Raw genomic sequence first — 27,912 nt, forward strand, 5'->3', positions numbered from 1 at the left:
AAATCTATACGAGTTGAATGATATCAAAGTGGCCAATTACATGTAAACCCTGGATGCATATCATTTTGGAACAGATCAATACTAGCTGCAGCTTTATGATCATTAATGATATTGACTCATCAGCTGCTAAGTGCAGGGCGAGTGCTGCAGAGCGCACGGTCCCTTATCAGCTGCCCGGCGCACACTCTATTAGTCTGCTGGCCCGGCGGAACACGGGCCTAATCCTGGTAGCAGGTGCCACCGGAGCCCAGGCAGAGTGGCCATGTTGTTCAGAGGGGACGGGCCATCTGGGTCTCCACACTTTATAGTGCTTAAAACACACTGTGGAGTGTGACAGTCCCAGGCAGCACTTAGCCTTTAGCCGCGTGCAGCACACACAGTCGTCTGGGGCGCTGCTGCTGCACACGGCTGCTACAGAGAAGCCGGACGCTTTCAGGACGACTGACAGGGGTTTGAGTCGGTGCAGAACCTCCTCTTCCACAGTCAGACAAGCTCGTCTCCACTTTGAGGTTTTGATCCTTCTAACTCTCCCACTGTCGTCGTGTCATCCGCAGTGTGAAAGACGACGAGCAGAAAGAAAGTGTTTGTTTTGTTTTGTTTTGTTTTGTTGTGTGTTTTTTTTGGCTTTGTGCCAGCCCGCCTTGTTCGACACTTTTCCCGGAGCCGTGTGTTGTTTTCTTCCTAGTGGAGTCTGTTTCATCTTGGCTCGTTTTGGAGTCCAATTTCTCTCCTGTTTCACCGTGTGTGCGCTCCCCCCCCCCCCCCCCCCCCCCCTCCTCCTCCTCCTCCTCCTCCTCCTCCTCCCTCCTCCTCCTCCTCCTCCTCCTCCGCTCTGACACAAACACACACTTCCCGCACACTGACACACCGCCTTCACACTCCAAACAAATCAATTCTTCGCCGGCTGCACTTTGAGCGCCGCAGTGAAATGTGGCGTCTCATAGCAGTCCCCAAACTCGCAGGCTATTGTTAATGTCCCTCCTCCTTGTCCGCTCTCGGGCGCTCGGAGGCCCGGCCCACACTGTCAGACGCCTGTGTTAGAGGAGATGAGAGCAGACAGTGGTGGGGCTCGGGTTAGCAGCAGCAAGGCCCCACAGGTCAGGATCCGGGAGCCTTGTCTCCATTACTTTTCCCTGACACGACTGCCTGCCCTCTGCTCGCTCTCTCTCCTCTCCCTCTGCCTTATTAACTCGCCCTCTCTTTTCCGCCTGGCCTTACCTCCTCCATCCTTCCCCTCCCAGTGTGGGTCACTTCATCCCTTTTTCTCCCCCCTCTCCCTCCCTCTAATCAGGAATGATGGATGGGGTGCGAGGAAGGACGTGGGCGAATGTTTGCTAACCTGATACACCCACCCATTCTCACCCTTTCTCCTGCGGCGGTGGCGGCGGTGGAGGACATGGTGGTTTTCGGGCAGGCGTTGGGGGGGGGGGGCAGGTTTCCAGCGAGACAGGCACGTCGAGGAGGCTTTTGTGTGTGTTTGCTTAGCTAAGCCCTGCATGAGAGCTATTCCAAACATCTGCACCTCGGGCCTCTAAGTGTGTCATCGGCCTGGACGTGCAATCCATCGCCAGGACGGATTGAAGGAGCTCCTGCAATGTCGTTACTATCAGATAACCGGGAGCTGCCTGGGACCGCTGCCTCGTAAGCCGCTGAGAACTCGGCTCCTTTGGCATGTAGCCATTAGCCGGGGGAAAATGGCGGCTCTATAGCTCTGTGGTCGTCAACAGCTGCTGGGTCTCCATCTGTAAGCCTAATTACCCCAGCAGCACCCCAGGAGCAGCTTAGCTTTAGCGGCAGTCTCATTTTAAAGCGGGATCCTCCTATAGAGCAGGCATTGATTACATCAGTGTGTCTATACCGGACAGCGTGTTTCCCCCGTGGGGGCGGCAGACATGCGAAACTTAAGCCCGGGCACTTTAGTGCACACTGGGGTGCTATCTTTAGACAAATAGCCCACTAAGATCTTCCCCTATCCCCTCCACCCTCCCTCCCAGGGAGGAAAATAGGACTAGCTAATGTTGCTGTAATAGGCGAGAGGAGTGTTGTGAGCCATACAGGGAAATAAATACATTTCACATATATTTGACATTATGTTTAGAGATAGTTTCAATTTTTTTTTGCATACAAATATATTTGCACATATAAATGACATTCAATAGAAATGTATTTTGAGTTCATATATTTTGGATACTTCCGGAGCAGCCTACCGCAGGAATGAATCCGAATGACCTGGATGTTAGCACGTGTAAAAGTCAATGGGATTTTTGTATGGGGATTGTGATTAAAATGCTTGTGTCTGTGGTTAACAAAAGTGTATGAAACAGCGAACTTTGTGTTCAGCAAGATAATCTTCACAAATGAGGACCACAAACACCCCACTGACTTCTACATGTAGGAACCACTGGTACACACTGGAACCAGGAAGTGCACTGACTTCTGGGTAAGCAGCCTACAAACATGCATCATCCCTGCAGTACTGACTCTATACTGTTGTTGTTGTCAACAGAGCATAGGAAGAAGCTGTATTTCCAAATATATATTTGAACAAACGTCATACAAAAGCCAATACAGTACATTTTAATGCGTTGCATTATAGGGAGTGAACTTGGTATGTGGCTTTAGCTGCTCACTGACTCTGAGTTCAGAAATAGTTTGATATCGGAGCTGTCGATGTTCATCCAGGCTGCATGCAATTATAGACCATGTCCTCTGTGAATAGTTTGTTCAGTCGCCAGGCAATAAAATACCTGTGGAATTCCCCTGGAACGCGGCGCGGTGTGTTTTAACGCGGCGCGGTTATGTGTTTTAAGAGATGGCCCGCTGACACCCTCTTTAATGGCTGGCCTGTAATAACAGGACACGACAGCGTGTAAACATGACAGAAAAGATGTGCCGCTTGACGGATGATGCAGCTCTCGTGCTTGATAAAGACTCATGTCTACTACTTGTTTTCGCGCTGTAGGCCACCTATAGAACCCCCCCTCCCCCCCCACCCCCCCGGCTAGTAGCTTGCCTCAGCATTCTCGCCTGTCAGAGGGGGATTTACTCGACGTTATAAAAATGGCTGCTATATATTTGCATGGAGCAGGTGGGTATCTCGGGGGCAACATCTTAGTCAAAACCCACAGGGCTGTGTGACAAACAGTCAAACAGGCAAACCTCTGTGTGTGCAACAACACTTGGGGGGGAAACAGGATCTGCCGGGGAAAAGATGTTTGTCCTACCCGCCTTTCACGCTGCTGAATGGCCACGGCTGCACATGTCAAAACAGCAGAATGAGGTATGGCAAACGGTTAGGAGCTGTCAGCCGGCCCAATTGTTGCTTTGCTTTTAGCGCCGCGCCGAGTGAAAATGGAGACGGAGGAGGAGGCGGAAAAGCCAAACATGCAGGCTCTTTCAGCCCCACTGTCATGGCACTTAGGCTCTGTTGAAGGATTCTCAGCCAGCCATTTCCCTTCCATTGAGAAGTCATCAGTGCGCCACTGAAAGATAATATTCTATCCACTTAGAGGCATGTGGGCTTTGGTGCAGGTTCACACATGAAACGAGGTATCACTCTGTTTACATTTCACCTCCCTCCCGTTTGTCGAGCTTCCCGGCGATTAGCCGCGCCCGCCTCTCTACATCTCTCCGTCTGCTTATCTGTCGTTCTCTCGTCCTCCCTCTCTCTTTCTTCCCGTCCTCTCCGTTCTTTCCGCGGTGTTTTAAAGCCAGCTGGTGGGCCTAAATAGACGATGCTTTCCTGCGGGTGCTACCAAAGTGCTATTGTTCAGCCGGTCGGTGGCGTTATGGGAGCTTAAGTAAAGCTGACGTGCTGCTGCTGCTGCTGCTGGAGAAGCCACGCAGCCCACGCCGAGCTCCTCCACGGCGGCCCTGTGGAGAGCCTCTGAGAAGGTCTTGAAGGTACGGGGGGAGACACAGGGAGGCTGCCGGCATCCTCGCTCAGCTAACGCTGTGATGTGGGGACGCGGGGAGTGGAGTCCTTTATTAGAAGTGGCAGGCGTTGTCTCCAGTCGCCTCGATAATTGCGGCGCCGCGTCGGCCGCCGTAATCAATGGCGACAGCTGCCGAGGCAGGACGCCGGAGGTCCGTCGGGCCCCGGCGTGTCATGCTAATTAATGAAATGATAAGGCGAGTGCACGCAGCGGCGCGCAAATGACTCCTGAAGGGCTCCTTCTTTCTCCTCCACGCGCAAATTCATCCTTAAGGTTCGGATGCGCCCCCCCCACCTGCACCTCCCCCCCCCCCCCCCTGCCTGCCTGTCGGCTGTCTGTCTGTCTGTCTGTCTGTCTGTCGGCTGTCTGTCTGTCTGTCTGTCTGTCTGTCTGTCTGTCTGCCTGTCGGCTGTCTGTCTGTCTGTCTGTCTGTCTGTCGGCTGTCTGTCTGTCTGTCTGTCTGTCTGTCTGTCTGTCTGTCTGTCTGTCTGTCTGTCCGCGGCGGGCCTCGGGGTAAGCAGGGGGTCGCCGGGGTCGGTCAGGGGTCAACGGCGGTGAAAGGGGTCACATTCCAGGCTGGCAGGGTGGGCCGTGTCAGAGGAGCCATTAGACTTGAGCTTTTCTGTTGAAAAGTTCCAAGATGTGCGCCGTCGCATTCAGGAGGAGCCCAGTGGCACTGACCTCAGACGACCCGCCAGTGTTCATAAGAAGCCCAGACTGATGGCTGCCCCCCCCGGAGCACAGGAGCTCTGCTAGACAAAGCTGTGCCAGGCCCGGCCAGGCCCGGCCCGGGAGACGGGTCCTGACAGAGGGGGAGGGGGGTGTTTGGAGTGTGGAAGGCGTCGTTGCCTCTGGGTTAATGAAAGTTTAACGTTTGCTTTTGGAGCGCCACTGGACCGTACATGACGTAGCAGGATTTGGACAGCCGACATCCAGCCTTCTCTCTCTCTCTCTCTCTCTCTCTCTCTCTCTCTCTCTCTCTCTCTCTCTCTCTCTCTGCCTCTCTCTCTCTCTCTCTCTCTCTCTCTCTCTCTCTCTGCCCTCTCTCTCTCTCTCTCTCTCTCTCTCTCTCTCTCTCTCTCTCTCTCTCTCCTGCTGATCTGAGGATGTGCTCCCTCCCCTCCCCCCTCCCCTTCCCTCCCCACCCCCGCCTCCCATCACAACAATGGCGTACGTGCCACGAGAGGTACACGGCATATGCGTCCTGCGCCATATGGCGGGGATTTGAGTCGGGGCCCGAGATGTGTGGAGGAAACACTGATTCATCCCCGCAGCCGGAGCTGCCAGCTCTCTCTGAAATGAACATTAGGTTCTCTCAATCTCTGCCTGGGCTTTGACTGTAAACGTGTTGCAGCTTAACACCTCATCCCCGCTCTGCTGCCATCATCCCCGCTCTGCTGCCATCCACTCCTTTTGTCAGCTGCACTGACGAGGAAGAGAGAGCCTAATTGAAAGGCGCCAGCTGTCCCCACTCTTTAGCTATCTTGGCCGGCTCTCTTCTCCTCGTCCGCTCGCCTATTAACATATCTGAGTGATTTGCGAAAATGTCGCCTTGGCCTCCCTCGCTACCAGCTTGGAGACGCTCGAGGCGGATTAAACACTGAAGGAAAGCGAAGCCCGTCGCAAAATTTCTCCTATGATTTTATTATTAGCGCCGTGATTCCACGCCGCTCAGGCCCTTCTGTTCTTCTCGTACGAAAATCATTTTGTTGAAATCCACCCGTTTTTTTTTTTTCTTTTTTAAGACAGACTACAGCAATGAAGTGTTGATTGGCAAAGCCTGTGGTTTCCTGCCTTGTGCCAGTATCTGTTAGAGCTATCTTCCACAGTCACTCAGTCGTGAGCTGAGCCTGGACTCGGTGTAGATCGCTCGCCTAGAGAGAGAGAGAGAGAGAGAGGAGGCACAGAAACCAACACCGCAGTGACTGAGCTCAACCGTCAAGAACAGGAGCATATCCTGTCAGCCAGCGCCAAACGCGGAGGGAGCCAGATCAAGGCGGGCGCGCGTTATTACCACATACCTTCTGTATCCTCCAACGTCTTTCAGCAGAAATCCCACGTTATTTAAATATCTGTCTGTTCATGTCCTTATTTCATCAGTGCCTCCACTGTTTACGCTTTGGCAACGCGACAAAGTGAGTGAACCGCAGTGTTTGCCTAGGAAATGAGAACACCCGGTGGCCTTGTGCTCGTCTTAACCCCAGACTCCCCTTGTCACGGGTACAATTTGCATAGAGCCTCGTATCTAATCTGAAAGGGGCCATTTGCATACAGGTTCTATTTCCCTGCCTGTTGTATATACTGGCGTTGGTGTCAACAGAGGGCAGGTAATTCATACAACGCCTTGGTTTGCATATGCACTGCATTGGTCTGCTGGTGGTTTTGAGCTGACAGGCTGAATGAGAGGAGTCCCTGGGGGCCACTCCTCCTGTCTCCTTCAGGGTTCTTGTTGTTGGGTTCGTTTGCAGGTAGCTAGCTAGACGGCGTGTGTCTAAACTGAAGGGAGAAACAAAGTGTGGTTTCAAAGAGATGATGCTCGTCAAATGCCACCTCAAGGCATGCGAGTGCAAAAGGGTGCAATTGTGGGGGGGTGTCAGGGTAGTGTGGAGGTAAAAGCACTCGCCTACCACGGCACGGCAGGGCAGACGCGGGTTCAATTCCCGGTAGCGGTGCTTCCGGCTTGGTGGTCGGACGTCCCTACCGACGCTATTGGCCGCGTCTGTGTGGGTGGGATAGCCGGTGGGGTATGAGTCCTGGTCGCCGCACTTAGCGCCTCCTCTCGGCGGTCAGGGCTACTCTTCCGGGGGGGGAGGGGAACTGGGGGGAATAGTGTGATCCTCCCACACGATACGTCCTACCGGTGAAACTCCCGGCTGTCGGGTGAAAAGAAACACCTGGAAACGACTGCACATCGCTCGGAGGAAGCATGTGCGTTCTCCCCAGATCGGCAGAGGGGGTGGAGCAATCACCGGGGGACAGCAGGGGGAATTGGCGAACTACAACTGGGGAGAGAAATGGCGGGGAAAAAACGTGATAAAGTGTGCAATTGTTACACAGCAGAGTTTATTTTCACTAGCTTAGCATTTGACTCTCCTGTCCACTGGGGGAGTGGGCATTGTTTATTGGATGAGGCGCGAGTCAATGTGTAAAACATCTAACCCTCATTAATTGTCGCTCCATGCTCTAGTGAGACATAATGGCCGCAGTGAGGAGCCACGTTATCTTTTATTGATGTCCCCCCCGTCCCCCCCGGCTGATGACAGCCAGCCTCAGCACGGTCCTGCTCGCCCGCCAAAGCCATTCCGTGGCTGGTCTGTCCGAGCCGCTCCACGCTGAGCCATCTGGCTGCGTGGGGAGGCCACAGAGGAGCGGAGCGGTGCCAGCGCTCCAGATGTTCCACAGGGACAAATGGGGTCACGAGTGAAGGGTATCAGAGGCAGGGACAGCTGTGCGCCGACACCCCGGGTCCCCCCCGCTGGACACATCAGTCATCAGATGCAGGTCCCCAGTGGCCTGTCATCCGTCTGTCTGCTACCTCAGTCCCTCTCCCCCCCCCCAGTCCCTCCCCCCCCCCCCCCCCAGTCCCTCTCTCCGCCCCGCCAGGCCAGCCAGGCACGTGCTCGCGGGGCAAAGGCCCAATTCCCCTGAGTAAGCAGGGCCACAGGAACGACTATAAAAAGATCAATACCGGGATGAGATGTCATCTGGTGAGCAGGCCTGCCAACACCCCCCTAGGGAATGTCCCTGCCCCCCCTCCTCCTCCTCCCCCACCACCACCAGCGCACTAACCCAGCTAGCAGGAGGTGCTGTAACCCAGCTAGCAGGAGGGCTGCTGGGGAGGTGCTGCCCTCCAACCTGCCTGACTCACTCCCGCCATCTGCTCAGGTTTTTGACGACGACGACGGCACATCTTTTGCACAGACAATCTTGCGTGTGGCATTTGTCTCAACACGACTGCCTGTGGCTGGCCTAGCTGCTGCTGCTGCCTGCCACACAGCAGGCGCATCGCGTGGGGAGAGAGAGAGAGTGTGTGTTCCCTGTCCCGAGGAACAAAACATCACACAATGTGACAGTTTGTCGAAAAAGGCTTGCAAGTCCGGCTGACAGTTTCAGCGACGAGGGGACGTTTTTTTGTTGAAAAAAAACCCAGGAATGATTTTGCTACATATATATATATATATATATATATATATATATATATATATATATATATATATATATATATATATATATATATATGTAGCCCTGTGGTGACATGTGTCAGAGAGGCATGCCTGTCATCATGTTATCACCGCGTGTTTGTTTACACTCAAAATGGCCGCTGCTGAAACACTCCGCTCGGGGGGGGCGGAGACACATCCCCAAACAATGAATAAGTAAGCCTATTAGGCCAAGTGCGTTCACAGTAACAGTGTTGTTCTGCGCTGCTTAATCGTTCACTATTCTCGGCAGCCCGTGGTTTGCTGCTGCTAAGCAGGTTGGAACACCTGCAGTTCAAACAAGGCTTTCTAAACACAGCAGCGAGTGTTATACACTTGGATAACAGCAGCACGTCCTGAGAGCCAGCCGCCGTGAGAGCGCGCGTCACCATCACTTCTGAGGCTAACGAGTCAATTGAAAGTGATGTCACCTTTTTGCTTTCTTCAATGAATTTGGTCAGATTCCATTCAGCATCCTGCTGCCCCTCGTTATAAAGCAGAGCGGTACAGGCGTCACACACCCACACTGCGGCACAGAAAAAGTTTGAGTTTGTATCGTGCGCATCGTCTCCGCAGGCAGAGGGATTTTAATGAGGGAACGGGTCGGTCGGGCGCCGATACCTCCCTGCCTCCATTACAGCCCATTAGAATCATCATTAAGATAACCCGGTGGCTCTGCTGTGGCCGCGGCTTCCCGGCATTAGTATTAGAAGCCCCTCTCTATCTCCGAGTGGTTGTAGCAGCGCGAGACTTTCCCACAGCATCACCACCCGCCTCACATTGTGTCTGGGAGAACAGGTTGCCACGGCAACATCACCCAACGGCGACATTTCGACTGTGCGGTGGATGTTTGCCGTCTCTGTTTGTCTGTCGGTCTCTCTGTCTGTCTTTGCCTTCACTCTCTCTCTCTCCTTCTCCTCTGCTCGCAGAAACAAGATGCTGACACTTTAATCCGAAGCGCAGACCGCAGTAAAGCCGTGGGGTCTATATACGCCCCAAGACCCCGGAATTCATTTGAAAATCAGGACACCTCAGCCGGCCCCGGTGCTCCCGTAAAAATGCGGGGAAATCTCTGCTCTGCCTTTTTTATTGGCCTTTTTATGGCTGTTAGGATCCTTGAAAGATTAAGCAGGCTGTTAATAGGGACTGGATATTCCATTAGCGAGCTGCGCGTCGAGTCCTCGCTGGCGCGATGATGGCAGCTCTCGCTTTTTTTGTGTGTGTGTGTGTCGCCGCCGAGCGCCCATGGTGCTTTTTTAATTGAGGCGCTCGTAAGCCTTCCTCACTGAAGTCCTCCTGCATCTCAGCCGTAGATTACAGACTCATCCCCCCAGCCGGCTGCCTCTCCTCTCTCCTCTCCTCCTCCTCCTCCTCCTCCTCCTCCTCCTCCTCCTCCTCCTCCCCGCGTCTCCCTCTCTGACTCCTTCCATGTCTGAACTCCTCTTTTCCTCTCTCTGATTCGTCTGTGGTGTGTCATGTGATTCCGTGCTTCAAACAAGATTCCGCTGCTGGCGACTTTGATAAGTACAGACACCATAGTGTCATAATTCAGCTGGAGAAGCTGCAGCGCTAACCCTTTCCTACCGACTTGCACGTCTTTGCTATTTCCCAAGTCTGAGGGCAGTGGGGGGGAGCGATGGCCGAATGGGTTTTCTTCATCAGTGTTAAAGAGTCGCACAAGTGCTTAAAATTCATTGTAAGTGAAAAGTATTGAGACTTCCATTTGCCCCACTACAGCAGCAGATAATTACAGCCATTAAATTGCAACAACGGGCTTTAAACGTATGAAAAGTGGACCGTTTGGTGGAATGCTGATTATAAAAGCTTGTTGTGTGGTGAAAAGAGGCCTAATGAATGATGAATGCTGGAGAGACAAAGTGGGCCAGATCAAAGTGCTTTGCTGTGGTTTTTTCCCCCAAATCCCATGAAAGATCTGCGAGAGAGAGAGGAGAGAGAGCGAGGCGTCGTGTGGCAGAGAGGCCATGGCGATAAGGGCCATGATCTCTCTTCACAGCACAATTGAAACATAATTATTTCATGGCAGATTGTGTGCTCAGCAAAGCCCTGAATAGGGGCCGACATTTAACTTTAATTAGCTGTGATTTATTCATACTGACTGGATCGCGGGCAGAAATCGGATCATCTGATTATAGTCAAGCATGAAAATGACCTGATTAAACACTTAATGGAACCTAGGGAGAGGGACAGGAGAGGAACATCGGGGGCAACATTATAAAGGGGGGACGGGGGGGGACGGGGGGACGTGTTGTACTAGTCATTGACCAAGCATTGTCTTCTGGAGACACACCACATGGTAGCACTCTTTTCATGTCCACCGTCTGACTCTTCTAACCTCTCTGGACTGCTTGTGTTGAGTCAGAGCAGGGAGTGGCTTGACCTCTGCGATGATGACTAACACATCCTTTTGGACCACATGTCTGCAGACAGGGTGGAGCTCCTCTGTCGTCGTGTCTGACATTTCCACCCCCCCCCCATCTTCTTCTTCTCCCCCCTGTCTCCTTTAGGTGTGCCGACGAATGAGAGTCCCGAGTGCAAGACTCTGTGCAGCTCTGCCAAAGTCTCTGGGCTCCAGCGTAGCCAGGAGCAGAGCCACAGCGAGGTGCCCTTCTCCCCGCCCGTGCCCAGCCCCACCCCGGCCTCGGCGCCCACGGGCTCCCCCGCTCCCGCTGCAGCGGCGGCCCCCCCGGAGCCGCCGCCCTCCCGGGCCCGCCTCCTCCTCACCCCCCCGCCGCCCCCCCTCAGCGTCAAGAGGGAACAGCAGCAGCAGCAGCAGCAGCAGCAGCAGCAGCAGCAGCCTCTGCCCCCTGTCCCCACCCCTCCCCTCCTGAGGGCCTCGCCCCACCCCCTACCCCAGCCCCACCCTCCTCTTCCTCCTCCTCCTCCTCACCCGCAGCTGCACCTGCACCCGCACGCGCACGCACACCCGCATCCACACCTGCACCAGCAGGAGCCCCGGGTGCTCCACTCCCCCCAGCACCACGCCCGACCAATCATCAGCCACCAGGTGCACCACCCGCTGCAGTACAACAGCCTGCACGACATCAGGTAGGTTCCCTCGTAGCGGTCGCGCTTGTTTAAAGGGAACAGGGGGCGTAGCGGCTGCAGGTGGAGTTTGTGAATCAGCTGTGAAAACCAGCCGCCTGAGCAGTCGGCACTCGATTCAATAGCTAAATGATCAAAAGAAATATTCAAAGTCTGTGTACAATCAACAACAGAAAAGTTTGTTCCCCCTGAATAGATGATAAGAAAGCCGTGTGGATAATATTCAAGAGTGCTGTTGTGGTCTGATTGGAGTGCACAACATGTGCTGTAGCTAAAGCATATATTCTAAGAATACAGTTATAGTCTCTCTGGACTAGATGAAGTGTAGCAGGCTAAAATCAACCACATCCAACAGCAATAATGCTCCTCTTCTCACTCATTCCGCCCTCGCCCATAATATAAGTATCAAGAACCATGAGCATATATTACCTCCTCGCTTTAATATGTGCTGCCCATGTGTGCAGCGAACAATCAAATATACACCACACACACACACACACACACACACACACACACACACACACACACACACACACACACACACAGCAACGACCAAATTATTACTAACATAATACATCATAATAATAATAATAATATAGTCCAATGTGATGAGATACTGTCTGATTCTGTTCTATACCATATCCACGATGTCATCATGCAGACATTGATTTTTTACGCCACACAAACATGTAATAACCTGTTGTCAGATGTACTGTTTGTCACTCAGTTCAATTAGATTTAAGAAGCTTTGTTGGCACATTGTCATCCTTATGTTGTCAAAGCATAAAACACATATTCAAATACAGCTGTGCACAAAGCAAGCAAAGCCGTGTAGACAAACTGTAAAGACTATCATGCAAACAGATTAGTCTTTTGGCTGATGCTATTATGCAGAGCAACTTGTGACGTGGAGTGAGTGATTGCTTTGCCGATATATGGAGCCAATATTAGCCTTTTATTAAAAACTGAATATCAGTCAGTCAGTGTCGTTCACCTCTGATATGATGTCATTTGTTTGATTACATTGTATAATTGATCAACACTACACTGACTTGATTCTACGCTACACTACATTGAATTAGCCTGAATTGATAAGAATGCAATTTTCATTGGATTCGACACAAGTGTTATTATTATCATTATTTAGAGATGCACGATATATCGGCAATCATATCTGTATTGGCCGATGTTAGTCATTTTTAAATAAATTGATATCGTATCTGCCAAAAATGTCATATTGAGAGGAAGGAAGGAAGACATTATTTTTTACAAATGCAGTGTTTACATGTGTTTTTCAGTATGTACAACATTTGATGATCATAGAAACTTGGTTTTGTACACATCATATCGACATCGGTAAATATCGGTTATCGGCCATAAATGTTCATCTCGGTGCATCCCTACTATTATTACATTATTAAAATCAGGCTTTTCCAACTTGGCAAGAAAGACATTCTGCGGGAAGCACTGAATACTGAGAACATGTTGAGTCTTCTTTGCCATTAAAAGATATTGAATATCAGCTCAGAAATATTGTCTATTGGCAGCTTCAGTCCAAAAATACTCGGTATCAGTATCAGCCTCAAAAACCCCAAATTGGCTTAACCCTAATACAGAGTGTAGGGTTTTACAGTCTCTATATAACATCATCATTTGAACTTGTCTTTGAACTTAACTTATTTTAACTTTTTTCTCTCCCATTGTCGCTCCTGCCTGCAGCCACAGGGGCAGTCCGGTGGGCCTTCCCAAGCACCACCTGCCCCCCTCCCCTCACCACCACCTGAGCGGGCTGCCGTCGTCGGCCCCGGCCTTGCCCCTGTCCATAGCCAACCTCTCTACCTCGCACTATTCCTCCCTACGCAGCCCGGCCCATCGCCATCCGGCCATGTTTGCAACCCCCGCCACACTGCCGCCACCGCCGACCTTACCCACCAACAGCTTAGTGGTCCCTGGGCACCCAGCCGGCACCCCCTACCCAGGTAGACATACGCACCCTGCGCACCACACAGCCGCTTCAGGGTAGACGGCGCTAGAATATAGCGTCTCCACTAGGATCTAGCCACTAGATGTGGGGGGTGGAAGATTTGATTTGAGTTATTTTTGTGCAGCAAATGCTTAAAAGCAATCAGTGGCAAAGATATCTCTTTATCAATAGTGAATGTATCTTTATCCCAAATTCGATGCAGACTTTTTGTGCCAGAGATTTATCATAAAATATCTAGATCCATACTTATGCATGGACATGTGGTAAAGTCCACATATGGACTTAACACGGGCTGTATGTATAATGATGTGGTGAATTGTACGCTCTAGATCTCTAGTCATGTCGTACGTGTGTGTCATTGAAAAGGATTCAGGGTAGATTTAATGTTAACGTCGCAATCCTATATTTACAAATGCATAGAATGCAACAACCCATCTACACCAACACCAGAATTGGACTGAGATGTTTAACAAAAAGTTGGTAATATGGCTGAAGTTAATGTAACATAATAACATAATAACATGTATAGTGTTCATATATGATTAGCAGATCTGGTAAGTGTTCATTTATTACACTCCTCTTTAAAGGTACTATATGTAATTTTGGAGAAAGATTGAGTCAACATGGTTCTCATTCCCAGGTCATCAAATAACTGACGCGTTGGGTTGGTGCACTGGAGCGCACCACCAACTCACAGTTTCACTATTTGAGACCTGGTAACGACGAGAACCGTGTTGACTAAATCTTTCGCCAAAATCACATATAGTACCTTAATACTTATCATCCCACCAGCACATATGATTTCTACATCTCTAATGATGGTATTGTTCCCTCCCATATTGATTTCTATATATGAAACAGGAGAAAGATATTGTAGTTAAATACTAATGGAAAATATTGTATTGCCGTTCTATTGCACCTGTCTTTTTGGTAAATGAGCTCTTTGATCAACTTCACCGTTTTGAAAAAGATTGAAAAGATTGCCAGTAGTTTCAGTTCTGTGTTTGTTTCCAGTATGTTCTTAGGTTCTATTCGTTCTATTCGGTCACAGTTCTGACAGAAACTCCGTTTTCTCAGTCTTCCACCCCCAAAACAAAGCGATTTTTAAAGATTTGACAGTGCGATTGATGTGGCAATAGAACAAAACAAATGTCTGGTGGTGATGATGGGTGTCTCCAAAATGTGTTAGAAATATGCTAGCTGTCCATTGACTTCCTGATGGAGGGCGAGTGTGTGTGTGTGTGTGTGTGTGTGTGTGTGTGTGTGTGTGTGTGTGTGTGTGTGTGTGTGTGTTTTCTGCTGGGATGACTCTTGGTTCTCTCTTGTCTTTAGATACCAGCCTGTTGATATCATTCAACCAACCAATCATGTATTGCCAGCCTCATTCGGGGATTCTGATTGGCACATTGTCACAGGCAACTCTCTTACCGCCACAAATGAGTCCCCACGTAGAAAACCCTCACAGCATGAGCTGGCGAAACAGGGAATGCCAGGTGACTATTTTCCTCCTTCTCTTCTACCCTTGTTGTGACTGACTGGGCGCCCGTGCCTTTTTGTTTTCTTGTGTCTCCCCACCTTTTTTCCCCACCTTTTTTTCGTCTTTGGTTGGTTTGTTTCGTTTCCTCGCTCTCCTTTCTTGCAGAGCATCATGACCTCCTGCGGCAGGAGCTGAACAACCGCTTCCTGGTTCAGAGCGTTTCGGAGCGTGGTGGTGGCCGGGGGCCCGCCGGGGGCTCGCCGCTGGCCCCCGGGTCGCTGGAGCGGGGCCGGGGGCCGCCGGCGGGGGGGTCTCCGCTGGCCCCCGTGTCGCTCCTGAGGGCCGCCGAGTTTCACCAACACCAGCACATGCACCAGCACCAACACACGCACCAGCACACCTTCACGCCCTTCCCCGCCAGTCTGCCCCCGGCCGCCGTCCTCGCCCCGCCCACCGCACCCCCCATGGTGCGTACCCAGGCCCGAAATGTGAGGATAAGTAAAGAACGAGCCAACGAGACCGCTCCCATAACCTGACCTGACCACCCCACCTAGCTAGCTAGCCTGCTTAACACCATCCTGTTAGCGTGAGCTCGCATTCGGCTCGGCTCCACGGATCAGTCTGGACTTCCTGTGTAACCCGGACCAATCAGGGACTGCGTCGTATTGATGATGTAACCGGGCCAATCAGGGACTGGGTTGTAGTAGTTGATGACATAACCCGCTCAATCAGGGCCGCCGCTGGCAAACCAATAATGGCGTACCTCCCGAAGCAACGAATGGCTTAACGTTAACGTTAGTAAACACAGTCGTAAGTGCAGTTATTGCAGAAAATAGACTCAATATCAACCATTAAACAAGAACAAGAGTATGCACCAGCGGAGTTTCTCGGTAGAAAATATGTTTTGACCATCCTACAGAGTAGATTTTAATTGGATTTGGTGACGCTGATTGGCTGAAGGGGTTGTCCGTCAAGTACTCCACCCACCCACTGAGATCTCTGTGGATGGGCGTGATGTGCGACACAGAATGTGAGCTCATGTTATCAGGATGATTTTTACCAGGCTACCACCCACCTCCCTCCTCCACCCACCTATCTACCTCCACCCACCTCCCTCCTCCACCCACCTACCTACCTCCACCCACCTCCCTCCCTCCCTCCCAACTCCTCCCCCCCCCTTTTTTTTCTTTGCCCAGAAATCAACCAAAGACCTTCCCCCAACCCATCGGCCTCCCTCCATTCCCAATCAGAAAGAAATGCTGTGACACGGGTTCCTCATCAGTTTGAGTTGAGCTCTGAGGTGTCTGCATACTGTCCTCCTGCTGACGTTTGAGAGCAGCTAGTCACTGTGATAAGGAGGCGTGCTGGCTACATGCAGCCCACAGCCTGCCATCGCCTCCTGAGCACACACACTAGCACTGTGTACCTTTATTACCGCTTTACCCAGACACCTGCCAGCTGCTCCTCACAACACTGTGGACATGGTGCGTCCTGCATAGTGGAGCTTCTGCATAGAAAACAGGCCTCGTATGCGTCACATTTCCCCGACGACGATGATGAGCCCCTTCTCGTGACTCGCGGCGAGCCTCGGCCAAACAAGCTGACGTTCCCACAGCCGATATATATAATTTATTCATCTTTTCTTTTCCTGAACTCCACATTGATTTTGCTGTTTCGTGTTTCGTGCCCGGGAATAAAGTGTGTGTGTGTGTGTGTGTGTGGGGGGGGGGGATGCCTGCAGGCGGGGGGCTTACAATTGTTTTCATATGGATGTGCTTGAAAATGGCTTTGCATGTTCTCGTTTGCCTGTTCACAGAGAGCCATGTCAGATCACACACAGCAGACCTGTGTGTGTGTGTGTGTGTGTGTGTGTGTGTGTCTGTGTGCGTGCGTGCGTGCGTGTGTGCGCGTGCGTGCGTGTGTGTGTGTGTGTGCGTGCGTGCGTGTGTGTGCTCGTGCGTGTGTGTGTGTGCATGTGCGTTTCTGTGTGTGTGTGCGCGTGCGTCTGTGTTCGTGTGTGTGTGTGTGTGTGTGCGTGTGCGCATGCTCGTGTGTGTGTGCGTGCGTGCGTGCGTGCGTGTGTGTGTGTGCATGCGCGTGTGTGTGTGTGTGCGTGCGTTCATGTGTGTGTGTGTGCGTGTGTTTGCATACTGGGTCCATGCGAATGCATTCCTGCCGGCCTGCACATGTGCATGTAGGTTCAGAGCCATGACAGATTGAAAGGCGCTGCAGTCGGGGGGTGGAATGACTTCATGGCAGATGAAAGAGGGGCGGTGACATCAGAGCAGAACGCTTTTGATAATGTTTCTAATTGCTTCCGTGCTTTTGACTGCCGTCATTTAAAATGCAGAGCGATCTCTGAGCGTCCATTCAGACGGAGGGGCCTCCATTTGTAGCTTTTTGGCATTAGTCTAATAGATGTGATCCATCACGTGGCGACCTCTGATGAAGAGCCTGTGTGCCCATTAAGAGCCCCGCCCCCCCTCCCCTCCCCTCCATCCTGTACATTACAAATCAAAGCCATGTGCTATTTAGCATGGAGACGATTTAGATGTTTCTGCAGCCCAGCACACAGGCCCGTTATCTCCTCCTCGGCTCGTTCTGACATGGCGGTGCAGCAATATACACACACACGCACGCACACACAGCTCCTCCCTTTGAAGATGAAAGAGGTGATTTCGCTCATCTCGCTAATGCCTGCATTACGCGCCGGGCGCACACACACACTCCCCCCCCCCCCGGGCTCTTGTTGTGTTGTTACGATGCGATTTGAGACTGCTGTTAATGTGTTGTGTGCTGTTTCGTCCCCCCCCCCCCCCTTCCATGTTTTTTGATTGAAACTGTGTTTTTACCTAACTGATGCCTTCTCCCCTCCCTTCCTCCCTCCAACGCTGTCTCTCCCTCTCTGTAGCGCTTGCTGCTTAGAGAGGCAGGAAGTAACCATGATGATGTTGTTGTTGTGGCTGTTTTTATTACTGTTTTGTAGTGAAAAAGCAAAACCCAACGTATGGCCCAGTTGTGCCTTCTCTCTCTCTGTCTCTGTCTCTTTCCCTCTCTCTCTCTCTCTCTCTCTCTGTCTCTGTCTCTGTCTCTTTCTCTCTCTCTCTCTCTCTCTCTCTCCCTCCCTCCCTCTCTCTCTAGACACCTCATGTCATTTCTTCTATGTAACAGCCCTTGGCTAATGGCTGTAATTAATGAAATTATGAAGCCTCTGTATTTGTTTATTGTTCGACGCCCTCAAGCAGCTGGCTTGCCAAATGGCAACACTGAGTGCCCCCCCACCCCCACCCGCGCGCGCCCGTGCCATGTCTCTGGACAAGGAATACCCTCTTAATTGTTATCAGATGAAATATTGAGCTTTAATTAGCTAAAGCTGTTTACTATAAAACTGTGACAGGGACCATAAATTAGAAAGGCAGGAGTCCCCCCCCCCCCCCTTTTCCTTTTCTTTTACAGCGCCATAAAGTGTCCAGTATCCCTCTCCCAGTGTCAGACATGAAACAGGCTCTGCGCCTTCGCAAATGCAGAGGAGCTGTTTAACGAGGTCGGAAGCTGGCGCAGCGTTTCCTCTCAATAGGGCCGTCTGTCTTTGATTTGGGCCCATTATCGCCCGGCAAACAGGGCCCGCCAACACCGCCGGCAAACAGGGCCCGCCAAACACCGCCGCACTGCGCTGCCATTCTGCGCGCAGATGTGAATGGCCCCGCTTCACCCCTGCGCGGGCCCCCCCTGACCCATAGCCCACTTCTCTCTCTCCGCCAGCCGCTTAGAACAGGGCCAGACGCTGCCGCCCATGTCGCAGCACACACACACACACACACACACACACACACACACACACACAAACAGACACACAGACACACACAGACATGCACACACACACGCACACACACACACAGACATACACACACACAAACACACACACACGCACACACACAGAGACACAGACACACTCACACACAGACACACGCAAAAACACGCACAGAAACGATGATTCATACTCACTCATTTTCCTGGTTTATGTAAACGCAAAACGTCGGCGCCTGCCAAGAGAGCTTTGTGAAAACACTCGCAAAAAGTACCTGCAAATGGTTTGTGTATTTGCGGAATAGGAATAAGTTACTGTCACTTGCAATTAGCCCGTTGCAAAATAGAGAGCCAGTATTGGCTCGCAAACAGACGCACAAAGTCCCCATTCATTCATACGTAGGGAGAACTTTCTCCATTTCGCTCCGTCTCCCTCCTCCTCCTCCTCGCGTTCTTCTCACTTTACCGACGAGATTCCCATGTGTTGCGGACATGACGGGAAACTGCATTTCATATATTATGTGTTTCTTATACCCACCAGTTCCAATTGTGATGATTGTGTTAGGCACAGGCTCCCCTTCAGAAACCCTTTCATTTCATCAATTCAGCCTTTTCAAGGTTATATCAGTTTCACGCTGAGCCGTCCAGAATTAGCTCCTAACCATCGCAAATGCAGTCTCCCCCGATTCAATTTCACTCATAAAAAGACATACGAGGCTCTACACTATATATGCTTTCCCTGATTTTATGCACCCAAAAATTGGCCTGTTTGAGACTGTAAATCTCTTTTGAAGTCTGGCTTTCTAACACCGACAACAAGCTATACGTCTCTTTACGTTCCCCTCCCTCTGTAGCACTATGGGCTTGTTGTAAAAAAAAAAAAAAGGCCCATAGCCGTCACAAGCGATTAAATTCACATTTCTACCAAATTTCCAGTGAATAGAAGCATAACTCAGCGGTGTGGTTTCTCTCTGACTGCTCTTATTCCTGACCCAACCTCTGTATGCTCAATTGGAAAATCATGCAGGCTGTCTTCATCTTGGCAGGCGGCTAAGGCGCTCATATTGTTAGTCATTTAAGCGCCTATCTGTCCATGCAGTTTAAGTCAACCCATGACCAGCGCAAGCCAGCTGCTTCACTCCGGGGCTTATTATGCTGAATCATAACCATTACCATTGCCAATTTCACAAGTTGATCGTATGCTTTGGTTTTTGATGTAGACTTAATGCGTGTTTATGGCTAATAGGCCTTTTTTTTTTTTTTTTTTTATAGAAAGGGGGTTTTGTAGATCATTTTATGTATTTGTGTGTGTTCCTAATGCTCTTCTCTCTTTTTTCTCCTCCAGTTCGACAAATACACGCCCAAACTGGACAATCCATTCATCAGACATTCAAACGTGAGTCTCCACTTTCTCATTCTCAACTTGCTACTTGGCAAATCAAATATTTGACATATTTGAACGTTGCCGTGGGAACTTTTGTCGGGGGACGGGGAAGAGGGCAGTTCTGTGTGTGTGCATTATGCTTGAGTCCTGTACATATCTTTTGGATGTATTTTTTTAAAGGTTTTTGTGTGTGTGTGTCCCCTCAACCACCCCCACCTCTCAAACCCCCATTTTTCCTCCCCAGTTTTTCCCCTCCTACCCCCCCACCATGCCAGGCATGCCCCCGCTGCTCCCACACTCAGGACCCTTCAGCTCGCTGCAAGGAGCCTTCCAGCCCAAGGTCAGCCCCTGCACCCGTATACCCTCCACCCACACCCACCCACACTCTCCATACCAGGCATGCACGGGCTCGACACAAACCCACGCAATGCACGGGCTCAACACAAACCCACGCACACAAGGACCATCTCCTTTGTACAGTGAGAAAGAAAGAAAAAACACTGAAATATGAATCCAGGTGCATGCGATATGGGCCAAAAATCATATTTTGGTATTTTTTAGGCTGAATGCCGATACAGAAACACAATATATCTCTCTGCATTTTCTATGAAGTGGGCTAAAGGTCACAGCCACATGTGAGATGTCACAAGCATTTTGATTAAAACTGTATTCAAAATAAAATGCAAAAGACACGGTTTCATCATCAGCAATCAGAGAAAGTCTGTCTTGAGAGATGACATCATCAGTAATGTGGATATAATGACTAAGAGCAGTCTGCTAAGTTCAGAAAATGACATCACTGTTATGCAGACTGTTAAAAGCAGGAAAAGACAACACTTATACCGTAGATATCTATTCTCATATCAGCATATTGATATAATAACAATATATTGCCCAGCCCTAGTGCACGCACACGTAGCAAAATACCTCCCTCACACACATGCGCACACATGTACCAGAAGATTTTGTGCCAACTGCCAACCAACCCCGGTCTCCCAGGCGCACCCACACGCACACACACACACACACACACACACACACACACACACACACACACACACACACACACACACACACACACACAATTTCATACCTTATTAAACAGATTAGATGCCAGGGGAGCACAAGAATACCAAACCTTTCCCACCTGAAATGATAAAAGGCAAAGTGACACTAAAGCGGCATGTGCTCAAGTGGAGATTGGTTGAAAACGTTTCCGTCACGAGCGCAAAAGATCCATTTAAACGATCTAAATATAGTGCAGAGATGTCACATGGGCCACCGCAGCTGCAGGGAGTCACTATGGGGAATGGGGAGACAGAAATAATCAATGGATGCACGGATGAAGTGATGAAATCAGATTAGCAAGGTATGCTCTCAATCATGTGCCGCCGCCTCCCACCCCGCGTTTTCACTCCAACCAGGCACAGCAGCGGCTCATTTCACAGACTAGCACACCTTCAATCAGAGAGGAGCTGCTGTAGTGGCATAAAAGTCATCCAGCCAATCAGCATCACCAAATCCAACCCAAATCCAGTCAGAAGAACAGTCAGAAGAAACTCTGCTAGTGCATACTCTTGTTCTGTTTAATTGTTCTTATTGTTGTTATTTCTGCAATAACTGCGCTTATGGCTGTGTTCACTCTACCAACATTAACGTTACTCGTTTGCTTTGGGCGACGCCTGATTACGGTTGCCAGTGGCGGCCCTGATTGGCCCGGTTACATCATCAACTAAGACGCAGGCTCTGATTGGCTCGGTTACATTGTAATTCCAGGAAATGGATGTGTGCGATAGTGATACAGAATGTGAGGTTGCGTGATCAGGATGGTATTAAGGCTACGCTGACACGCTTTCATGCAACATTTCGCTCACGTCCCGTCTTTGCGGTCACACGCCGGAAACGAGGCCGGCATGAAAAGCGCCGCAGCTTTACCCGACATTCAGGCCACCGCAGCAGCAGGCACAACGGCAGCAGCTGCACTGAAGAGGGGGGGGCGGGAGGCGGAGGTCTGATAATTCTCATCCCCTCTGCGTAACCCCTATAATGGGCTATGCAAACAAGCTCTCTAAGCTGGCCCGGGCCTGAACCCGGGTCGGAGCGCCGTGCCGATCCTCGTCGATCCAAGCGCCCAGCGAGATAAGCATGTTTGACGATTCTAGCAGGGGGGAGAGGAGGGGGGCCGCAGGGCCGCGCTGGGGATAGGGAGGGATAGGGGTGGGGGGATAGAGCGAGTGGGGCGGGGGCAGGGGGTCTGTCTGGCAGATGCCCAGCGGCTGTGACCCGGTGTAAGCCACCAATCAAAGTTGGCCTAAATCCACTGGCCTTATTCCCCGCAGGCTCCGTCATGGAGGGGCCCTTTTGTCTGAGGCCTCTCCAGATGGTTGGAGGAACGCTCTGATGTGTGTGTGTCTGCTAAGTAGTCTTGGAGAGGAGCTTGGTGGGGTGAGGGGGGTGTCGAGGTGGTGGAGAGGACCCTGGTCCCCTCCCCCTCCTCCCCCCATCCTGGGTGCAGGGATGGATTAATAGGGCTGATCTAGGCACTTGCGCTCCCAAAGACTTAGTGGAGGAGATCAGAGATGTTTTACTGTGGCCTGGCTGTGCGCCCGGAGCATCACTGCAGTGCTATCCATTGACGTCAGGCCGTCCAGTAGCACTAGGTGGGGATTAGTGAGTTATAGTGCTGCTGAAGGGGATATAGGGCTATAGTGACGCTGCCGTGGCTGGATGGACGATCTGCTAGCATGTGAGATCAGAGGTTCTCAATCTTTTTCATGCCGAAAATGTTTTTGCCAAATAGACACACACTTGCACAAGATTTAGATTAATTTGTTTTGTTAATTTAGTAGGCCCCTCGAGGACCTCCGCGTGTCCCAGGACCCCACTTTGAGAAGCATTGTCAGTATTGTGTTCAATCAATATACATCCTACAGTTTGGAGCATACATGTATTGGTTTCTGTTTGCTACGTTCTCTGCACTATAAGCCCATGTTTAAACTAGATATGTTTGGTCACTCTCTCTCTCTCTCTCCTCTCTCTCTCTCTCAGTCGTCCAATCCCATTGATGTAGGGTCTCGTCCGGGGGCGGTACCTCACACACTCCTACAGAAGGATCCAAGGGTAAGCCATATCCATACCACCAGTGTTTAGAGAAGCTGCACCAGACAACGTGATCCATCCCTGTTGGAGTGTCCTTGAGCAAGGCACTCAGACCTCACCCTGCACTCGCACTCTTCCCTCTGGTGAAAGATGTACATATATTGTGTGTCTACTTTCTAGTTGCGCAGTGTGAAGAGCTCTAAACATACAGGGGTATTTATTGATAGAGGTATACAGTACTGTATGTGTCATTTGGTGCACACATTTATCCAAAGTGCTTCAAAGTAACATGATGCATTTTTAGGCCCCAAAGTGAATCCAACCCCCTAAACCCTGGTCGTTTTGATAATGATGATGGTTGATAATAATGTCTTTGTTGACAATGATGATGACTGTCTCTCTCTGTCTGTCTCTGTCTGTCTGTCTGTCTGTCTGTCTGTCTCTGTCTGTCTGTCTCTCTCTGTCTCTGTCTGTCTGTCCATACAGATAACAGATCCATTCAGGACAAATGTTAGAGTAAGTGGTTGTATTAAATGTCTTCCCTTTCTGGCCAAGCCACAAAGTCCCAAATTGCTAATTCTGTGAAAAATAATTTATTTTGGTTCCACTTAATGTGGGAGTCAGGCATAGGTCTCCAGCAAAGGGGCTAGGTTTTGTTTATCAATTTGCCGGGGTGAAAATTGCAACGAGTTTTCCACTTTGCGGCTTGGCCAGCAAATCCCAAACCCTGTTAAAGCCATTTGCAGCTCCCCCGTCTGAAGGCCAGTAAGGCTAACCTCTGTGTCTCTCTCTGGATACTCAGAAACCTGGCAAGTGGTGTGCAGTGCACGTCCAGATCGCATGGCAGATCTACCACCACCAGCAGAAAATGAAGGTGGGTCAGCTGGATAGTCGGGTCACCACTGTTGTGTAAACCATGGCAAAGTCCTAGAAAGAGAAAAAAGTCTGATGAAGTTATGGGAAATTATAGACAGCCCACAAGGTTTTGAAAACGTCATGAAAATGTGTTTGCACTTTAAGTGTATTGTGATGCATTACAAGCAGGTTATAAGACACTTACAGAGCATAGTTAAACATTCAGTTGCATTCAGTTATCATCATGCCATTCACTCTACAGTTGCCCCATAAAGTATTTAAGCACCAATTTTTGAGGGATGCTTAAATACTTAATTATTATATTATACCTTTTTATTTATTATAATACCTTTTGAGCACCACTTCTTTCTACTAAAATATTACTATATGCTTTTTTTTTTTTTTTTGCTGCTGATTGATCTACATGCTTTGGAACCAAATTTCTGCGAAAGCACGACCTGGCACATTATACAGGGATGCAAACTAGTCACCTTCCGGTGACAGTCACCTTTTTCATCCCAAAATAGGACCCTTAAATGAAAGATTTTTAGTGGTTTTGTGTCTGCCCTGGTAGATCTGTCACCTTTTTCACTCTCCATGAGTTTGCATCTCTGATTATAAGAGGCTACTTAACCAAATATACAACATATGAGAACATAATGCTATAAATATTGCTCACTGGATGTGATGGAGCGTGCTGGGACAAATCCCAGGGTTTGATGTGGAGCATCCTGATCCTGGATGGCACAGGGACAAGCCTCTCTCTCACAGACAGAGGCTGGTGTGGCCTTGCCCCCCGGACGCCCCTCCGCTAATGCCACTGGCCCCGCCCCCTCGGCTAATGCCACTGGCCACGCCCCCTCGGCTAACGCCACTGGCCCCGCCCCCTCGGCTAATGCCACTGGCCCCGCCCCCTCGGCTAATGCCACTGGCCCCGCCCCCTCGGCTAATGCCACTGGCCCCGCCCCCTCGGCTAATGCCACACGGGCCCCGCCCCCCCGTTACCCACCGGCTTTACTGTCCCTAATCAGCTTACATATATTTTGTTATGACACAGTGAGCTGGGATTACAGCCATTGTTGCTGTGTCTGTCTGCCTCTGATCTCTCACCCAGTTTAGCCCTCTCTCTCTCTCTCTCTCCCTTTCTCTCTCTCTCTGTTGTTGTTGTTGTTGTTGTTGGAGGAGGGGGATGGCGGCGTCCACAGCCCCCCCCCCCCGACCACCACATTTTTCTTATTGCGTTTCTCTCACCCTCCTCTCCTCTGCCTCCTCTCTCTGTTACAGCAGATGCAGCTAGACCCTCACAAACTGGACATGAACGGGAAGCTGGACCTGTTCAGTCGACCCCCGGCGCCGGGAGTCTTCCCGGGCTTCCCGTACCCGCACGACCTGGCGCGACCCCTCTTCTCTTCCACGGGTCAGTGGGGGTCTCTTCATGTCCGTTTAGAGAAACGCACCTACAGATAACTATCCCCATCTCAAACCAAATGGGCCTTTTGTCTTTATGCAAACGACTCCATGTTAAATTCATGGCCGCGTGTCAAATTTGCTCTTTCCGCCGACAATGAAGCGGAATTATTCTTTTTTTTCCTCCCGCTTTCACCTCTTGTGTTACGTTCACTTAATTGTAGTGCTGTTGTAGTAAATGTGTTGCCAGTCGGGGGAGTCGGATACGTGTATGAATATGGATGATTCCGGGCGAGGTAATTGACTGATTTGCCCTGCCTGCGTTGGAGGGCAACAGAGAGGCGAGCGGCCTTTCAGTGCTAATTATGCAGCAGTGTGTCATAGACACTCGTGTAATTGGTTCTTTCATTAACAATTCATGAAATATGGGTGAAGGCAACACACTGATTTGTAAAAGAGGCCAGCTTTTTTGCACAGTCAGTATCTCACCTCGATAAGCAGCTCAGACGCGCGTGCGCGCGCGCACACACACACACACACACAAATTGCAGCTAAGAAGAAATAGTAAATATCCATTGCTAATTTGCGCTATGGTTTTCCTCAGCCCTTCCATAACTCATCTAGCTCGTAATTAGTCAGTTAAGAGTTGATGTTGCAGAGTAATGCTTGCTGTCCACATTTTAGCCATGGCCCAATTTCACGGCTCAAAATGTCAAAGGTCACCATGTCAGCGGTTTTGGTCTTTGTTGTTTGTTTGGCTAGGCTATGTCTAGTGCCTATTTTGAGATTTGATGACTCTCTGATTGGACGATACTGACCGTCCGTCTCACCATCTCTTCGCCCATAGGCTCTGGCCACCCGGCGCCCTCCCCCTACGGGCCCGCCCCGCACCAAGGCGGCTTCCTGCCTCCTAGTCATTTGGCAGGTAAGTGTAAGTAACCCCCACGTTTGTATTATTTTAACCCTCTCCACCAACCCCCCCCCCCCCCCCCTTCCCCACGCCTCCCTCTCTCTCTCTCTCTCTCTCTCTCTCTCTCTCTCTCTCTCACTTGCGCTCATATTTCAAAGACATTATAAGTCACTGGGGTGCGGCGGGACGGCTCTGCTCAGGTCCAGATAGTTCTGCTTCTGATGGGAGGTTTGTCTGAAGGTTAGCACGGAGCCATCCGGTTGCGCCACCTCCGACTTGGCGGTCGCGGAGAGCGAAGCGGTCGTAAAAAATGAGCCCGTGCGGATCATAACGCGCTGCCTTGAATAACCCCCATCTGGGATGATTGAGAAGGCTGGCCTAGTAATTCCAATTTCCAGACCCATTTTTCATCCGTCTTTTGTTCAGACAAAATATTTTTTTTTCCCCCTCGACTTCCCGGCACTCCTGTACGGCCTTTTGTGTTGCCTTGGAGAGCGAGCGAGATGATGGCCACAGCAAATATGACCCCATTGCCTTGATGCTGCGTTTCCTAAGGGCTCTTAAAGTTGAGCTAGTGTTTCATAGGCATATTGCCTTTTTGTTTTCTATATTTCGGGGGGTTTTGGTCTGTTCCATCTGAGACGCTGTTTGGGTTCAGAGCGGCAAGGTGATTTCACGGAATAAGCCCTCGAGTCAATCCAATTTGAGCTTATAAACACATGGTGCACGGAGGAGAACGATTTAGCGAGAAAATCCTGTCCTGGGAATTGAAGTGTGAGGCAGGAGAGATTTCTCACTTGTTGTCTTTTCTGATTTATTGACAAGCCCCAGTGGTGCCGTCATTACAGCGCTGGCAAGAAGCCTTCAAGCTTCATCTGGAGAGAAGTTCTGCATTTCCTCAACTCCTTCTCCTGAATTAAAATGTGATGGCACTTTATGAGCTGATCACTGCTGTGCACTTGTCAGATGTATTAGGGATGCATCATGCATGATATTGGATTCCCCCCCCGATATCAATATGCCGATATTTTCCAACTCTTTTGGCCAATTAATGATGCCGATACCAATATATGCGCGCATTCCCCCCCCCCCCCACCTAATTTCAGAAAACATCTCCTGTAATGGAATTAACACATTATGCCTACTCTTAGCGTGATGGAGACAGAAACACAATGCTTTTCAAAATGTACACGTTCACTGGGCAATAAAGAGAAAAGGAGCTTCTTGGGTCCATGTAGCAAGTTTAATCAGCAAAGTAAAGTACATGTGTAACTGAGACAGTGTCACAAACAATGTACATCTACTGTACAAACACCGGGGCACAAAACGCAATGCATTTCAACCTCACTGGTCTTCATCAGGCTATAAAGCATACGTGGCATATAGGTAAGGCGACCTGGCACACAGAAATACGGTGTGATGCAGCAGCTATGTCAAAAGGTAGTTATTCACTGGGCAAAATAAGAAAACTACTTCAACATAGGTTATGTAAAACATGCCATATTTTCTGTCAAACAAACCCGTAAGATTCATCCTACTTAAAACAGGCCTTAGAGGACATTCAGACCAAAAGCGTTTTTGGAGCTGCCAGCGTCTTTCTGCAATTCATTCTCTATGTAAGGACACGCTAGACGTGCTCCTCTTTTAATGAACGCACCTGGCGTTTAAGCGCTGGTGGCGTGTGTTGTTTTTGGAGGAGCGCTATGGGCGTTTTTAAGCTGAAAAAAGTTGAACATTAGAGGAAAAGCGCGCTGCTCGTCATTTCCACTCCTCCTAGCTTTTCTCCTCCCGA

The 27,912-nt window shown here is 50.3% G+C and overlaps 1 protein-coding gene across 6 annotated transcripts in view; it reads left to right on the forward strand.

The window, feature by feature from the left end:
• fbrsl1 (fibrosin-like 1) overlaps positions 1 to 27,912 on the forward strand; it is a 420,341-nt gene that overhangs the window by 385,555 nt on the left and 6,874 nt on the right. For 3 of the 6 annotated variants that reach the window (XM_083644556.1, XM_083644560.1, XM_083644559.1), the window contains 10 exons: positions 10,660 to 11,200; positions 12,917 to 13,176; positions 14,514 to 14,674; positions 19,811 to 19,861; positions 20,094 to 20,189; positions 22,898 to 22,969; positions 23,435 to 23,464; positions 23,751 to 23,822; positions 25,088 to 25,220; positions 26,058 to 26,141. In XM_083644556.1, coding sequence (XP_083500682.1) covers positions 10,660 to 11,200; positions 12,917 to 13,176; positions 14,514 to 14,674; positions 19,811 to 19,861; positions 20,094 to 20,189; positions 22,898 to 22,969; positions 23,435 to 23,464; positions 23,751 to 23,822; positions 25,088 to 25,220; positions 26,058 to 26,141 — 1,500 coding nt within the window. The remainder of the gene's footprint in view (positions 1 to 10,659; positions 11,201 to 12,916; positions 13,177 to 14,513; positions 14,675 to 19,810; positions 19,862 to 20,093; positions 20,190 to 22,897; positions 22,970 to 23,434; positions 23,465 to 23,750; positions 23,823 to 25,087; positions 25,221 to 26,057; positions 26,142 to 27,912) is intronic. The other 3 variants (XM_083644558.1, XM_083644561.1, XM_083644557.1) reach the window with 2 other exon arrangements.

This window comes from Poromitra crassiceps, assembly GCF_964638095.1.
Source record: "Poromitra crassiceps genome assembly, chromosome: 10".
Taxonomy (NCBI): Eukaryota; Metazoa; Chordata; class Actinopteri; order Beryciformes; family Melamphaidae; genus Poromitra; species Poromitra crassiceps.